Below are 17,468 nucleotides of genomic sequence, written 5' to 3'. Positions count from 1 at the left end.
TTTACAACATGAGGGCAGATAGTACAGTGGCAATACAATTCAATAAAGGAGGAATCTGAGGGTCCTGCTCGTTCGAGCTTTAAATCTAGGAGGGATATGGATATTACTTAACGCACCATCTGCCTAAAAATGATTGCGGTCAAAGTCCACTCCTTCATGGAAATTATATTCCCGGATGACAGTGACCTCATTCACCAGGATAATGCGCCATTCCATGCTTCAAAATTCATTCAAGAATGATTTGAGGAACAAAACGAGTTCAAGGTGTTGACTTGACCTCCAGCTTTCAATCCAACCAGACATCTGTGGGATGTGCTGGAAAAACAAATCAGATTCATGGAGGCCCCACTTCGCCACTTACGGGGCTTGAAGGATCCACTACTGACAGCTTGGTGCCAGATACCATGGCATGCCTGACGTCTTTGCTGTGACAGGTCATAGCTGTTTTAGCAGAAAAGTGGGGACCTACCTAATGTTAGGTAGGTGGTCAAAATTATGGCTGACCAGTGTGTTACCATAACCCATGCTTTGACTCTCGTTATAAAGCTCATGTGGCGTGAATGAGCCTGTAGTATGTCTATATTTACCTGATTTCTTGATACTGTTTCCCTGAACATATGGACCAATTTTGTGATGGGTATCAAATAAGTTACCACTGAGGCACTGACTCCTCCATCACTAATAATGGAAGATTCTGTCCTCAATAAATGTCAATTTGAAGGAAAGCTTCCTGTTAGACAGGCCCAGCAGTATTAGAAATTGTTGGTTCCCCTATCCGTGGTTCTTACATGTGTTGGCTGTATGTTTATCTTTGATTGTTTTTAAATGAAATGTCCTGCAGAAGACAGGTTCCTGTATATCTGCTCTCACCTGTTTTTAGTGCTTAGAGTGAAATTAAAATTTACAGTGTACTACACAAGCTAAAAATAAATGTGTGTGAACCTATGCAGCTGGCATAAGATCAGTATAATTGTTTGTGGCACAGACTGTACTTTCGCTCTGGTTTCTTCTGAATGTCTTTATAGCATTAATTGATTCTAATATGTACACATGGCGCTGTTCTCCATCTCTGACCACTCCTGCCAGTGGCCCATCAACGTGCAGACATGTTTTTCTTATGTCATAGAGGTTAAAGTCCTAACGCCAGCCAAATTTTTTTTATTAAATGGTGAATGATTAGAAAGGGCTTCAACAAACTTGTTCTCTAAAAGTCCTACTTTAGAACAGACAGCACAAGATGCTTGCCATTACCTTTTTTATATGCTTAACAACCTATCCGGTCTAATCTTTGTTTCTGGGGCCTTGCTTTTGCTGACCTCGTGGCTAGAGATGTAAAAATTCTGAACATTTTGAAGCCATTGGTGAAAAAATCATTTTTTTCCCTGTGGTGTTTTTTTTTTTACTGAAAAAATAAAGGAAATTTTGGAAGAATTGAAGAAAAAAATTCAGTGTGGAGTAGTTTTGTGGTTTGTAACACTTCTTTTGCAAAAGTTTTATTGAAGATTCACATCAGTGAGACAGTGCAAGTATAACAAAAATCTGTCAAATACATATAAGTAACAAGTGAAGAGTTACATATAACCAAAACAAAGTTGGGCTAGTGCCCAACCCATAGTAATTATCAAGGAGCATCTGAGGCGGACTGTAACACGTAGCCACACTCCATAGAGCAAAACTAAGGGGGCGTAGGGACGGACAGAGTTTGTGTGTCCAATGGGACTCCTATGTCGGATAACCACATAGCACATGGAAGTTCAGACTCAAACTCTTGCACAACGATCAGATGAATCTGGGATGCTTTCAAAAGGGGACTTGAGTACCCACTACTGGCTAGAGAGTGCGTGGTGAGACAGATTTAGGAGTGAGAACAGCAAATAAGAGAAAGAGTTAGTAATGGGAGTATAGAGAAGAGATAGAAAAGAAAAGAGAAGAAATGGGGGGGAGGGAAATGGGAAAGAGGGTGGGGGGGTCCCTGGAGTGGGGGGGGGGGGAGTACCTAATCAAATCTAGATGGTCGGTTATAAACCACCCAGGGCTGCCAGACCCGAAGGAATCTAGCATGGGTGTCTGATGCTATCGCAGTCGGTTTGTAACACTTCTTTACTCGAAGATGCTGCTGGTGAAGAAACACTTTGCGATTCAGAAGCAGCAAAAAGTGTTTCTGGAAGGAGCACTCTGGAGGGAAAAGCTACTTGCCCTTCCATTATGGTCGCCCTCCTTTTATTCCATAAAGTATTTGTTAATGTCTTTTGGGTACCTCTGGCGTGCAAGGATTTGTTTTGTCATCCTTGTAGCATTTGTAAAAGACTATTTTATTCTCACAATATTTGCAAATTGCAGCTTCGCTCTCAGCAGAAATTACACTGTGGAAATGGTTCCAAATTCTAGATGTTGGTCTGACAATTTTACTGAGAGGAGGAAAAATCCCAAATTATTGAGCAGACTATAGGGAAACATTATACTGTGATGGCTGGAAAACATTAATATAAATCATTTAAAGGTTATAAAGCTAAGCAAGCTTTCTGTCCTCTCGGGCCCTAATCCTCATGTAATGTATCCCAACAATCACTGAACTATAGGAGGTACAAGATAAGCCCACAAGCAAAGTAAGCTGGAGCCTTTCCCATGCAGTGAAGACCTGGGGGAATCAATGGTGAAAAATCTGGGGGTTTTAGTAGATCATAAGCTCAATAATAGCATGCAATGAATGCCAAGCTGTGGTTTCCAAAGCGAGCAAAGTCTTTTCTTGCATTGAGAGGTATGGACTCCAGATAGAGAGATCATTTTTCCCATTTACAAATCGTTGGTAAGATCTCATCTGGCTAATACAGTTCAGTTTTGGGCACCAGTTCTCAAAAAGGATATCGGGGAACCGGAGAAGGTGCAGAGAAGGGCAACCATACTGATAAGAGGCATGCAGGAGCTGAATTTATTCCCTCTTGAGACGAGGAGTTTAAGGGGGATATGATCAGCAAGTATAAATACAAAATTGGTTTATATAGTGAACTTGGTGTTGAGTTATTCACTTTAAGGTCATCACAAGGGGGCACTCTTTACGTCTAGAGGGAAAAACATTTCATCTCCAAATACGGAAACGTTTCTTCACAGTAAGAGTTGTGAAAATGTGGAATAGACTCCCTCCAGAGGTGGTCCTGGCCAGCTCAGTAGATTGATTTAAAAAAGGCCTGGATTCTTTCCTAAATGTGCATAATATAACTGGATACTGACATTTTATAGGTAAAGTTGATCCACGGAAAATCAGATTGCCTCTTTTTCCCTACTATAGCAAATTGAATCATGCTTTGCTGGGGGTATTCGGCTTTCTCTGGATCAACTGTGGGTATAGGATTGTATATATGGGATTGTATTTTTTATTTTTTGCGGCAGGTTGGCTCCGCTGAGTGAAATCAAGCTATTGTACGTGATCTTGCGAGGGTTGCATAGCAGGGCGCGAGCCTGCCGCAAGCTCCGTGGGTCCGACCATGGATTCTATGTCCACGGAGATACCCGCGATCATCTCACTGAGAGGAAGAACGGGGAAGTGCTAATGTAAACAAGCATTTCCCCGTTCTGCCCAATGACACTGATCACAGTTCCCTGTGATTGGGAGCAGTGATCAGTGAAGTGTCACACACAGCCCCCCCCCCACAGTTAGAATCACTCCCTAGGACACACTTAACCCCTGCAGGGCCCCTTTCTGGTTAACCCCCTCACTGCCAGTCACATTTACACAGTAATCAGTGCATTTTGAATCGCACTGATCACTGTATAAAATGTGAATGGTCCCAAAATAGCGTCAAAAGTGTCCGATCTGTCCAGTGTGAGAAATATGCAAAAAGATTTTTCTTTTTTTCAGTAATTAAATTCAAAAAGTGAAACATATATTTCATTTAGATGCGTTACACACACACACACACACAGAGTGATATATATTTCAAGCTTTTGATCTTTTAATTTTGATGATTATGGCTTACTGCTAGTGAAAACCCCAAATTCAGTCTCTTAGAAAATTAAAATATTACATAAGACCAATGAATAAAAAAAGTTTTTTAATAGAGATATTGGCTTACTGAAACGTATGCCCGTGTACAGTGTAGAATGCACTCAATACTTGGGGCTCCTTTTGCATGAATTACTGAATCAATGCAGCATAGCATGGAGGCGATCAGCCTGTGGCACTGCTGAGGTGTTATGGAAGCCCAGGTTGCTTTGATAGCGGCCTTCAGCTCATCTGCATTGTTGGGTCTGGTGTCTGTCATTTTCCTCTTGACAATATTCCACAGATTCTCTATGGGGTTTAGGACAGGTGAGTTTGCTGGCCATTCAAGCATCAACACAGTGATACCATGATCAATAAACCAGGTATTGGTACCTTTGGCAGCGTTGGCAGATGCCAAGTCCTGCTGGAAAATGAAATCCGTATCTCCATAAAGCTGGTCAGCAGAGGGAAGCATGACGTGCTCTAGGATTTCCTGGTAGAGGGCTACGCTGGCTTTGGACTTGATAAAACACAGTGGACCAGCAGATGACATGGCTCACCAAGTTCAAATCTGTCCCTCTCCACTCTTCCTTCAGACTCCGGGACCTTGCTTTCCAAATGAAATGCAACATTTTCCACAGTTTGTGATGATTTGGGGAGCCATGTAATCTGCTGGTGTTCCACTGTGTGTTATCAAGTCAGCTCAGCCCTCTACCAGGAAATTCCAGAGCACTTCATGCTTCCCTCTGCTGAACAGCTTTATAGAGATGCTGATTTAATTTTTCAGCAGGTCATGGCACCTGCCCACACTGCCAAAAGTACCAATAATTGGTTTAATGATCATCGTATCACTGTGCTGATACGTGATTGGCCAGCAAACTCGCCTGACCTAAACCCCAGAGAGAATCTGTGGGATATTGTCAAGAGGAAGATGATGCACCAGACCCAACAATGCAGATGAGCTGAAGGCTGCTATCGAAGCAACCTGGACTTCCATAGCACCACAGTGCCACAGGCTGATCGCCTCCATGCCACTCCGCATTGATGCAGTAATTCATGCAAAACAAGCCCTGACCATGTATTGGTATAGTGCATACCATACTGTACATGGACATACTTTTCAGTAAGCCAACATTTCTGCGTTATAAATCCTTTTTTTATTGGTCTTATGCCATATTCAAATTTTCAGAGATATTACATTTTAGGTTTTTGCTAGCTGTATGCCATAATCCTCAAAATTAAAAGAAAAAAAAAATTCTTGCAATGTATCGCTCTGTGTAACGCATCTATATAAAATGAGTTTCACTTTTTGAATGGAATTACTGAAAATTTACTTTTTGAGGATATTCTAATTTTATGAGGTGTGTGCGTGCATATATAGTTTGAATACCACGTCATCAATCTATTTATCATTGTAAAGGAACATATTCCACACTTTTTTTTGTTTTTCCGGGGGCAAAAAACAGCTTAAAAAAAAAAAACCTTCCCTATTTATTTTTTTCCAGGCCTTCCTCTCTAAGCATAGCCAAGTGTCGCCTATCTCACTCCCTGTTTTAATACAAGTCCCATACTGGCTCCTAGGGCAGTATTATTGCAGGGTGCAATGGCTATTTATGGGGCTTATCGTGAAGTCGGGGCCCAGGAAGTTAGATCTAGTGGTAACGTCTGTTTTTTCTAGAGGTTATATATTATGTAATTACACTACACAGCTAACAGATAGAAAATTTGGTTCCCGTCCCTTCACTTATGTTTCTGGTACAAACATTTATTTTACCTTTTCATGTTACACTGCACAAATAAGGGATAAAACCTTGTTTTCCCATCCTTTTAGGTAATGTGTCTGTATACTTTTCACATTTGTCTGCTTTTTGTATTTGTTGCACTACTGACTCTGCCAAAGGGGAGTTCTTGTCATTGATAGAATCACGAAGGTGCAAGTGACAATTTATCTGTTTGGTGTTACCTGACTAGCAATGTAGCAGAGATGGAGGGACAACTCGCTGGTTTGCCCAGTGAGGAAGCAATGCCATAGGAGGAGGTAAGTTATCTGTTGGTACTCCTGTTGCCGGTGTCGCATACCACTAAGCCCTTGACACACGATCGGAGATTCCGACGGAATGTGTCCTATCGGACCGTTTTGTCGGATAATCCGACTGTGGGTGGTATGCATCGGACTGTTTCCGTCGGAATATCCGTCAGACCCAATTTTCCAACTTGTTGGAAATATTTTCCGACAAACTGGTCCGATTGGACATACTCCGATCATGTGTAGAGAATTCCGATCGGGTCAAGTGCCACGCATGCTCAGATCAAATTCCTACACCAAAGCTATTGGCTACTAGCCTGAACGTAGTCCCGTCGTAACGAAATAACGTCATCACGTTCTGAATGATCGGATTTTCCGACAACTTCGTCCGACCGTGTGTATGCAACAGTTTTTCGGACACAATCTGTCAGACAAAATCCGTCGGACAAAATCCAACGGATTTGGTTGGCAGAATGTCCGACCGTGTGTACAAGCGCTAAGGGTGGCAATCATCACTACACAGAACAGGATTTCTTAGAAAAGCCTGGGGAATTAAGCTTCCTGTGCCATTATAATTGAGCAGGAAGCTGGTATCAGTGACGGCCCATATTTCTCATGCCAGGTCTTCTATATAGTGTGTATGTGTGTATTTTTCTTCTGAATAAACCTCTAAGAGTATAATTAGAAAATTGTTACTTTATGTAATCACAAACTCTATTTCAGATCTGGGGAACGTAGGTGTAGTCCTGAGCTATAAATATCACAGGTTTCTGCTGTTTTCTGATGGTTTGCACATTGTTATTATCACACTGTTATTGTTTTTTGAAAATGTTTGCATATCTGAAAAACCAGTATACCTTGCTTCTGCTTTTTTGACATGCGTAAAATTCAATAGTCACCAGTGTGCTATTCTAGTACAAAGAGTTCACATGTATTAAATCAACACCTGTAAATTCTTCAGATGTGAAGTGTTAACAGTACTCTTGCAAAAGATACAAGCTTAACCTTCTAATCCCAACTGCCAAGTGTGATTGAAGATTATCAGAGAGCAAAGAACCTGGAAAACTTTTGTACCAGACACATTCCCCTAGGATACATTTGCCAAACACAAGGCCCTGGACTGAATGCGGCCCACCAGGACGTTTCATGTGGCCCTCACCTTTCCTACAGCTGCGGCACCTACTTTGTCTCGGTGTTTGGCAGCAGAGAGGAGGACAGAGCTCCTGCTACAGGTCCTGCACCTCTGTGCAGCCGCAGTACCCCCTCATCTCTGCCTCCCCTGGTCTCAGCATTTAGCAGACTCTGGCAGCTGACTCCAGCCCTCCTCTGGTCCACCTCCAGACCCTGCAGCACAACTTAAGGGGTATAGAAGTAAGGAAGGGGCGGAGAGCTCTTGACATCTGATGTAAGATGGAGTGGGGTGCTTTGGACATCTGCTAATAAATATTATGAGAATAATATAATTCTATGCAAGGTGAAAGGGTTACACACTGCTGGTATCATCCACAAGAAACTTTATTGGAGACTGCTCCGACAGAACATCATGGCAGAACCATATTCTTTCTGAGAAGTCTCCAATAAAGTTTCTTTTGAATGCAAACCTCCTCCCATCAGCAAGGGCATTGAAGATGAAACATGGCTGGGTCTTTCAGCATGATAATGATCCCAAACGCACCACCCGGGCAATGAAGGCGTTGCTTCGTAAGAAGCATTTCAAGGTCCTGGAGTAGCCTAGCCAGTCTCCAGATCTCAACCCCAAAGAAAACCATTGGAGGGAGTTGAAAGTCTGTGTTGCCCAGCGACAGCCCCAAAACATCACTGCTCTAGAGGAGATCTGACAAAATACTTATTTTTCACCATAATTTGTAAATAAATTATTTCAAAAATTAGACAATGTGATTGTCTGGATTTGTTTCCACATTTTGTCTCTCATAGTTGAGGTATACCTATGATGACTATTGTGTGTGTGTGTGTGTGAAATAACTTTTGTAAATAAAATATAAAAACATTTTATTTAACTTAATTTTCCAAAAAATTGTGACAAAATTACAACTTCAGTCAACTCACTATGAATCCTACTAAATACCTTGGACTGTGTATTTTTAAAAAAAAGGGGTAATGGGGGGGGGGGTTATTTTGTACTGTCCTGCCATTTTTAGGCCTCAAGAAATGAAATGGACCATCAGTATATTAGGATTGATCAAGCCTCAGATCTATATATATATATATATATATATATATATATATATATATATATATATATATATATATATATATATATATATATATATATATATATATATATATATATATATATATATATATATATACCAGTTTGTAGACTCTATAACTTTCCTACAGAACAAAATAATATACACCGATTTGGGTTATTTACACACACAAAAAAAGTAATCTACATTTTGGCCGAAATTTATAAAAAAAATTATTTATTTGCAATGTGTTATAACCGAAACAATTTCCGATCTTTTTTAATTTATTTAGCAAAAAATAAAAAAAAAACAGCGGTGAAGAAATACCACCGAAAGAAAGCTTTTTGTTTGAGACAAATTATATGAAATTTTTATAAGTACAGTGTTGCATGACCGTGCAATTTTCATGAAAATGTGACGGTGCTGAAAATTTGGCCTGAGCAAGAACGGGGTAAAAGTGTCCAGTAGACAAGTGGTCAATTCCAGTCTTGGAATTGCTTGTGGTCACTTACATTAACCTCCGCATTTAAAATTATGTTTGGCATGGTGACATGGTCTTAAAGCTTGCTGAAAGCTCTGTTAACCACCTGCTTACTGGGCACTTAAACCCCCCTCCTGCCCAGACCAATTTTCAGCTTTCAGCACTGATGCACTTTGAATGACAATTGCGCGGCCGTATAACACTACCCAAATGAAATTTTTATCATTTTTTTTTCCCCACAAATAGAGCTTTCTTTTGGTGGTATTACAGCTGGGAGTTTTATTTTTTGCTAAACAAACAAAAAAAGATGCAAAAAAAAAAAAAAATCATGTTTCATAGTTTGTTATTAAATTTTGCAAACAGGTCATTTTTCTCCTTCATTGAAATGCACTGATGAGGCAGCACTGGTGGGCACTGATAGGCACAGTTAAGGCAGCACTAATAGGCACAGATAAGGTGGCACCGATAGGCACAGATAAGGCAGTACTGATGGGCACAGATAAGGCGGCACTGATGGGCAAAGATAAGATGGCACTGATGGGTGGCATGGATGGGTGGCACTAAGGGGCACTGATAGGTACCACTAATAGATGGGACTGATGGGCACTGAGGTGGCACTGCTGGGCACTGATGGGCAGCATTGAAGGGCACTGGTAGATGACACTGATGGGCACGGATATGTGGCACTGGGGTGCAGCACTGTTGAGGCAGATTGTGGGCACTGATAGGTGGCACTGTGGGTACTGATGGGTGGCACTGTGGGCACTGATGGGGGGCACTTTTTTAATATTTAGGTGGCACTGGCAGGGGGCAGGTGGGCACTGATGAGCTGGCTGTGATCGGGACTGAAGTCCCTCTCACGGCCGCCGGTGATCGGGTTTTTAAAAAAAAAAATAGCTGATTACCGGCTCTGTTGTGTCACATGATCAGCTGTCATTGGCTGGCAGCTGATCACGTGGTAAGGGGTCGGGATCGACCCCTTGCTCCGATCCGTGATCAGGCGAGTCTCATAGACTCGGTGATCACAAAGCGCGCCGCGTGCGCCCCTCAGGGGGCACGGGACGACGTCAATAGCTAAGAGGTTCTGGCATCCTTTTCTACATCCTTTTCTGCTCCTAGTCTGCGTGGACCCTTATAAAGATTCCTGGGGTGTCTCATTGCAGTGTCATTTTGTTCATGTTTTTGTTTTTTTGTTTTTTCTTTGTTTCAGTTACCACTCAAGCACTGGAAATCCATAGGAATCTCAGCACAACTTCATCTTCTCCTCATCACTTAAGTAAGTGGTTCCTTGTTTAGAATCTTTGCTTTAATGTTGAAATACCAGTAGATCTTATAGCAGTGATTCCCTAGACTCTTTTTGAATGAATAACATGTTAAGGCAGTAAGAGCATTGAAGCTCAGTTGGGAACTGGCAGAAAACAGAAGTGGAGGCTTTGTCTGTATCCACCAGTTTGATTGTACAGTAGCTGAATATTCCAGAGCAAGTGTCCAATTCCATGTGATCATAATGAAATTAACAAAAATATTTAAAAAATATTAGTTAAACTGCACTTTAAGCACAGTAAGCCCTTGTACACACGGTCAGAGATTCCGACAACCAAATCCGTCGGATTTTGTCCGACGGATCTTGTCCGAAACTGTTGCATACACACAGTCAAAGTTGTCGGAAAATCAGATCGTTCAGAACGTGATGATGTAATTTCGTTACAATGGGACTACGTTCAGGCTAGTAGCCAATAGCTTTGATGTAGGAATTTGATCTGAGCATGCGTGGCACTTTGTCCCATCGTAATTCTCTACACATGATCGGAGTATGTCCGATCGGAGCATTTTGTCTGAAAATATTTCCGGCAAGTTGGAAAATTTGGTCCGACTGATATTCCGACGGAAACAGTCCGATGGAGACCACACACAGTCGGAATATCCGACAAAACGCTCCGATCGGACACATTCCGTCGGAATCTCCAACCATGTGTACAAGGGCTTAGACTTACAGTATTCCTCCTCCAAGTTTATATACTTGCCTCTTATTGATCCAGGGAGATCTTGGCTGTGAACATTTGTGCCCCAATCTCTGTACACATGTACAGAGCCTAAAGCACATACATAAACATTCATTGTCTGACACATTTGGTATCCTTCTACACACTGGAAATTACGCTTTTTTCAATACTTCCCTTACTTGGGTACCTTCATTTTATGGTGTTTAGCAAGCATGTGCAACTTAAGATTACATACCAATTATATTTAGAATTCATCTTTTTTATATTCAAACTGTTTGCAATTTAAAAAAATAGATAAATAGTTTGAGCAGAGTTTTAATTTCTCTATTTGTTTTTGTGTTTGTTGGTTTCATCTCCCATCCTCCCCCTCCCCGGCCTTAGCTTGAATATTCAGGCTCATCAGCGTTTTGATTTTGATTTTTTTCAGGCAATCCTGGGATAGCTGCATCACTCCTGCTAGGAACTTTTTTCATCAGCCTGTTCCTTGTTCTTTCCGTGGCCTCGTTTTTTTACCTCAAGCGTTCACATAGGCTGCCAGAAATGTTCTACGGGAGGAATAAAGGTACATGACATGACTTAGTCCTTTTAAGGGTTATTTAGGAACCTATTAGCCAATATTTAGCGGGGAGATTATACAAGTTTGTGGTCTGCTATTGGGAATAATTGGGCCTTGAAGTTTTAGGTATGTTTCACTCCGTAATAAAATGGGTAGAGTTGCGCTATGGAGAAACTAGAGTAATAATCGACTGGTAATGGACAAAGGGGCTGCCGCTACCAAATATTACCAGCCTGATAGGTTGGAATAAAGCGATAAAACAATAGTGGTAGCTGTGGCGCTCTACCTAGGTAGAGCGCCACAGCTACCACTATTGTTTTATGTTTCACTCAGTGCAAAATGTACTGCAGGGACCATAGTTTTTCTGTATTTGTGCAGAAGAAGGTATGTAATGGATCTTGTGATTTTTTTCCCTTCCCTCCCAGAGTAGGCCACCCTTTCTTTCAACGATTATAACTGGGTTTTTGTTTTGTTTTTTTCCAGAATACAAAATGCATCAGAAGGGCGAACCTAAAGCAAATCTGTTGCCTTCTAGAAAAATAAAATATAAAGTGCCCTGCAGTAAAATAATGTTTATACTCACCTGTCAAGCTGTTCATTCTCTGGAATCTTTTCTCCATTAAAGAGCTATAGCTGTCTAATGGTTCTTTACATCCTTGCTGTGGTCCCCCCCCCCCCCATGGGCTTATGTCACCACTGTGTTCTGTATTGACAGAGGGGCTAGCAGATGGAACTACTGTGCATGGCAAAGAACCAGGCATCCAGCACACCGGAAAGTGTCCGATGTGATGATTCTTTGGGTAATGGTAGCTCTTCAAGAGAATGAAAATCCTGGGAACAGGTGGTGGACACGAGGAGTAGAAACATTCTTCTGTTACAGGGAACTTTTTTATATAACTTTTGGAAAAGACCACAGAGTCGCTCTGAAGTAGAATTAAACCCTCCTCTAAATGTAAACTATTCTGATCTATCGGATACGCATTTTTTTTTAAAGAAAACTTATTGAGCTGTGTGTTCTATACGGCTCTGCAGCTCCCTGTGACTCTTCGCTCACACTCTGGCGGCTGCTTCTGCACATCACAGCCTGCTAGGAGGTACTTTTGTCTGTTTGTGCTACTGCTGTCTTTCACATTAAATGACTGGTTGAGAGACAAGGAGGTGATGCCCTTTAACGCCATTCTTGGCGGACTCCATTCGTTGGCTTTTCTCATCTGTTCTCTCCTCTGCCCTCAAAAGCATCTGATCAAATTGAGATCAGTTTGATCAGGTGCATTACAATCTGGTAACGGCTCGTAAACCACAAACTGAATTCAGAAGTGACAAAATCTTTGCTGCTTCCGGTTTCGTTCTTCTAACAGGTCAAAGTAGGCCCGGTACTCCCCGATCGCACCAACGAGACCAGGAACACAGAGGGGCTCCCTTCCTGACCCTGTAGAAGTGATTGGGGGGCTGTAGAGCCAGTTGGATCACTTCTACAAGAAAGCCTATCACTGGCTGCAAAGTTTAATACCAAAATGATCCTGGTTTCACAGCTTCCTGAAAAGGACATATACTGTATATGTATCACAGTTGGGAAGTTGTTGGGGTTTTCCAAATTATCCCAGCCATGTGCTGCAGGAAATATTTATAAAGCTAATCCACACTTTCTCCAGCACACTTGCCACTTCCTAACAGAAAGTAATACAGTACTGACCTTTCTAGATGATTCATGCTTCCTTTGGCTGCTAGAATTACTGATAAGCAGCAATCTATGAACTGGATCCAAAGTTGAAGCAGTCTATTGGGACCATCAAAAAAACAATGATTTATTACATCAATAGCAAAGTCATGAATAAACAATTAAACAGTAAAAATTAAAGGCCAACAATACCACTAGGAGTCCAACAGCATAGACGGGTTAACACTATCTGGGGGGTCTGCTGGTGGAGCATAGAGGGGCACCAGTAACCATATTGTGGAGGATGGGGACCCCATCCTGAGGGAGATACACCCCTGATGGCTGGAGGCAAAGACACAGCCGCGTCCAAGAGATGGTAGTGGCGCGGGAGGAGGTAGAGCCGACCTAGGCCACGCCAAAGGTCTGAGGTGTCTGCCAGAGGGAACCTTGCCGATGGTGAGGGGGAGCCAACAAAGATACAGACTGAAGACCAGGGGAGCCTGTGCTGTACTGTACACTATTGGTGTACTATATTCTGTATCAGTGTATCAAAGAGGTGGGGGGAATTACTAATATTATGACTGTCTAAGGCCATATTATAATTTCTGCTGGGTTAGTTTCAATTGTTTTTTTTTTTTTTTTTTTGTTTTTTTGTGTCTGTCCTAATTTCCCAAGAAATACATGTACATATATTAAAGTAAACATTTGCAAATTTAACGGGGATACAGAACATTGGTGCATTGGTTATTCAGTGCCAGGCTCACATGAAAGAGCCAAACCCTGGACTTTAAGATTTGAAAAGTAGAGTAGGAATGAAGGGTGGTGTTATCAGCTAGAAGTGGCCTAAGGCTGGATTCATTCCAATGCATTTTTTGTGCTTTTTGCATTTTGCAGATTTGCCCTACAAATTGTGTTCCATAGGAAACCAAGTTAAATGGACTGTAGTGCAAATCTGCAAAATGTAAAAAGCACTAAAACTGCATAGGTGTGAATCTAGCCTAAATGGTGTCTTTAGACAAATTACATGGTACATTCACGCATCCCAGATTCTCTGAAAATACATGGTTTATCCACTTCCGCTCTGGAAGATTTTACCCCCTTCACGACAGGCCATTTTTTACAATTTGGCACTGCTCTACTTTATCCGGCGATTACGCGGTTATGCAATGCTGTACCCAAACAAAATGTATTGAATTATTTTCACACAAATAGAGCTTTCTTTTGGCAGTATTTGATCACCACCAGGTTTCATTTTGCGATATAAATTAAAAACAACCAAAAATTTTGAAGAAAACCCAAAGTTTTGCCTATAGTTTCATTTAATTGCTTTGCATGAAAGTTTTATAGCACCTACAAACTATGGTGTGTGTGTGTATATGTGTGTATATATGTGTGTGTATGTATATATATATATATATGTGTATATATATATATATATGTGTGTATATATATATATATATATATATATATATATATATATATATATATATATATATAAATATATATATATATAAATATATATATATATATATATATATATATATATATATATATATAAATATGTGTGTGTGTGTGTATATATATATAAATATGTGTGTGTGTGTGTATATATATATATATATGTGTGTGTGTGTGTGTGTATATATATATATATATATATATAAAATAAATGATATGGGAAGGGGTTAACGTCTTGGGCAATCAAAGAGTTAAACATGTACCTAACTTTGTGTAATGTGTGGTGCTTTCACTAAGGCCCCTTTCACACTGGGACAGGAGCGGCGGTAAAGCGGCGCTATTTTTAGCGCTGTTTTACCGTCGTTTTAGCGGCGGTATGCGGCCACTAGCAGGGCAGTTTTAACCCCCGCTAGTGGCCGAAAAAGGGTTTAAAGCGCCGGTGGTGTAGCCGCGCTGCCCCATTGATTTCAATGGGTAGGAGCGATGAATAACACCGCTCCTTCACCGTCCTGCTAGCGCACTGGAGTGAAAGGGGCCAGATTTTTTTCAGGCGCTATACAGGCGCTATTTTTCTTGTAGCACCTAAAAAATGCCCCAGTGTGAAACGGGCTTAAGGGGTGTGCCAGTTTTTGTTCCTTTGCAGGGAAACAAAAAACGGCACATCGCCGCTGTTAGTAGAGAGCTTTTGTGTTCACATACAGTGATGGAGCCATCGACAACGCAGGAATGCAAAGTTATTTTGATATATATTTTAAATATATATATATATATTATCTGGGTATAAAGTCTACGCACACCCCTGTTAAAATGTCCGGTTTCTGTGATGTAAAAAAAAATCAGACAAAGGTAAATCGTTTCAAAACTTTTTCCACCTTTAACCTCCCTGGCAGTAATCCCAAATGTGGTCATATACACTGGAAAAGGAACAAAATTCAATCCAAAATGCAGCAACTATGGAATGGCAACTTCCATTCATTCACTCATTGAGCCATTGCTAAATCAAGGCTAATGCGTAACAACCGATACATTTTATACGTCTCCTGAACTTTTTGAGTTTCTTCTGCAAAACAAAACAGATGCCTATGGAACCATTGGGGCTAACTGGCGCAACATGCTGCCAATGTTTGGCAATAAGAAACTGAAGACTGGTGAAATGGTTGCTTGACAGAAATTCAAAATGATGGCACTGTGATGGCGTGACAAGAAAGATATGTACCCAATGAGTACAGTTCACAATACCCCCACTGTTCTGGTACGCACAAAAGGTGGGAAAGAAATTGTGAAGCCACAAGTAGTGATAGACTACAATAACACCATGGGAGGTGTCAACAGAGCTGTCCAAGCAAAGACATTCTACCCAGAAATTAGGAAACGGCAAAAGAAGTACTACAAGAAGATCTTCAGGCATCAGGCGCTTTACCGTCGTCTTGCGGGCGAAAAAGGGTGCAAAGTGCCGATGCAGCGGCACTATGCCGGCGGTCCGGCTGCGCTGCTATTGATTTCAATGGGCAGGGATGCTTTAGGAGCGGCATATACACCGCTCCTACAGCGCCGCAAAGATGCGGTTTGCAGGACTTTTTTTTTTTTCGCCCTATAGCGCCTGTAAAGCGCCTCAGTGTGAAAGCAGTCTTGCTGTATGATGCAAATAAAAATGTCAGGAAAAGCCTACTAGATCAGCTGAACTTTATTTGAGGTTAATCAGGGGCACTTTAACCACTTCAATACCGGCACTTATACACCTTCCTGCCCAAATCAATTTTCAGCTTTCAGCGCTGTCGCACATTGACAATTGCGCCGTCATGCTACACTGTACCCAAACTAGATTTTTATCATTTTGTTCGCACAAATAGAGCTTTCTTTTGGTGATATTTTATCACCTCTGGGATTTTTATTTTCTGCTAAACAAATAAAAAAAAAACGAAAATTTCGAATTTTTTTTTTTGTTTTTTTTTTTTTTGTTTCAGTTACAAAACTTTGTAAATACGTTTTCTCTTTTTCACTGATGGGGCTGCACTGATGAGGTGGCACAGATGATGGGCACTAATGGCACTGATATGCGGCATGGATAGGCAACACGGATGGGCACTGATAGGTGGAATGGATGGGCACTGATAGGTGGCACTGATGTAATGTAGTGTACTGATGGATGCCAATCAGTGATGCCCATTGTGGGCACTGATTGTTATCCCTGGTGGTCTAGGGTAGCATGCTTAGTAGTGGGCATTCCTGGTGGTCCAGTGTGGAGCACAGACCCCCCCCCACCCCTGTCAGAGGAGCAGCCAATTGGCTCTCGCCTACTCACGCCTGACAGACGCAAGTGTGGAAAAGCCAATCACTGGCTCTTCCTGTTTACCACGTGACCAGCCGTGTCCAATCATGGCTGATCACGATGTAAAGAGTCTCCGTCAGACTCCTTTAATGAGATCGTAGTTGCGGTTTGTCAGGCTGACATACCGCAATGACGAACGTCGCGATGTGCACCCATCCTGAAGACGTCATATGATGTCTGGTCAGGATATTTAAACCACTTTGCCGATGTCATTTTGCTTTATGGTGGGCAAGAAGTGGTTAACCACTTTAAGACCAGGCCTATTTTTCAAGCGTGGTGTTTTTTTTGCTAGAAAATTTAGAACACCCAAACACTATATATTTTTTTTCTAACACCCTAGAGAATAAAATGGCGGTCGTTGCAATACTTTGTCACACTGTATTTGCGCAGTGGTCTTAAAAGCGTAATTTTTTGGGAAAAAATACACCTTATTTTTTCATTTAAAAAAAAAAAACATTAAAGTTTGCTAAATTTTTTTATTTTTTTATTGTGAAAAATGATGTTAAGTCGAGTAAATTGATACCCAACATGTCACGCTTCAAAATTGTGCCCCCTCGTGGAATGGCAACAAACTTTTACCCTTAATCTCTATATGCGAAGTTTTAAAAAATTCTACTGGTTACCAGTTTTGAGTTAGAGGCGGTCTAGGGCTAGAATTAGTACTCTTGCGCGAACGATCGCGGTGATACCTCACATGTGGTGTTCAAACACTGACTTCATATGTGGGCTTTATTCGCATATGCATTCGCTTCTGCACACTGTTATTTTT

The 17,468-nt window shown here is 41.3% G+C and overlaps 1 protein-coding gene across 5 annotated transcripts in view; it reads left to right on the top strand.

The window, feature by feature from the left end:
- CUNH1orf159 (chromosome unknown C1orf159 homolog) overlaps positions 1 to 17,468 on the top strand; it is a 101,056-nt gene that overhangs the window by 72,115 nt on the left and 11,473 nt on the right. For all 5 annotated transcript variants that reach the window (XM_077458103.1, XM_077458107.1, XM_077458104.1 and 2 more), the window contains exons 6-7: positions 9,907 to 9,972; positions 11,127 to 11,261. In XM_077458103.1, the coding sequence (XP_077314229.1) occupies positions 9,907 to 9,972; positions 11,127 to 11,261 (201 nt within the window). The remainder of the gene's footprint in view (positions 1 to 9,906; positions 9,973 to 11,126; positions 11,262 to 17,468) is intronic.

Source organism: Lithobates pipiens, unplaced genomic scaffold (assembly GCF_037356315.1).
Source record: "Lithobates pipiens isolate NorthernLeopardFrog02 unplaced genomic scaffold, aLitPip1_a1.2 Scaffold_27, whole genome shotgun sequence".
NCBI classification, from domain to species: Eukaryota; Metazoa; Chordata; class Amphibia; order Anura; family Ranidae; genus Lithobates; species Lithobates pipiens.
This window is presented reverse-complemented; position numbering and strand designations above follow the sequence as displayed.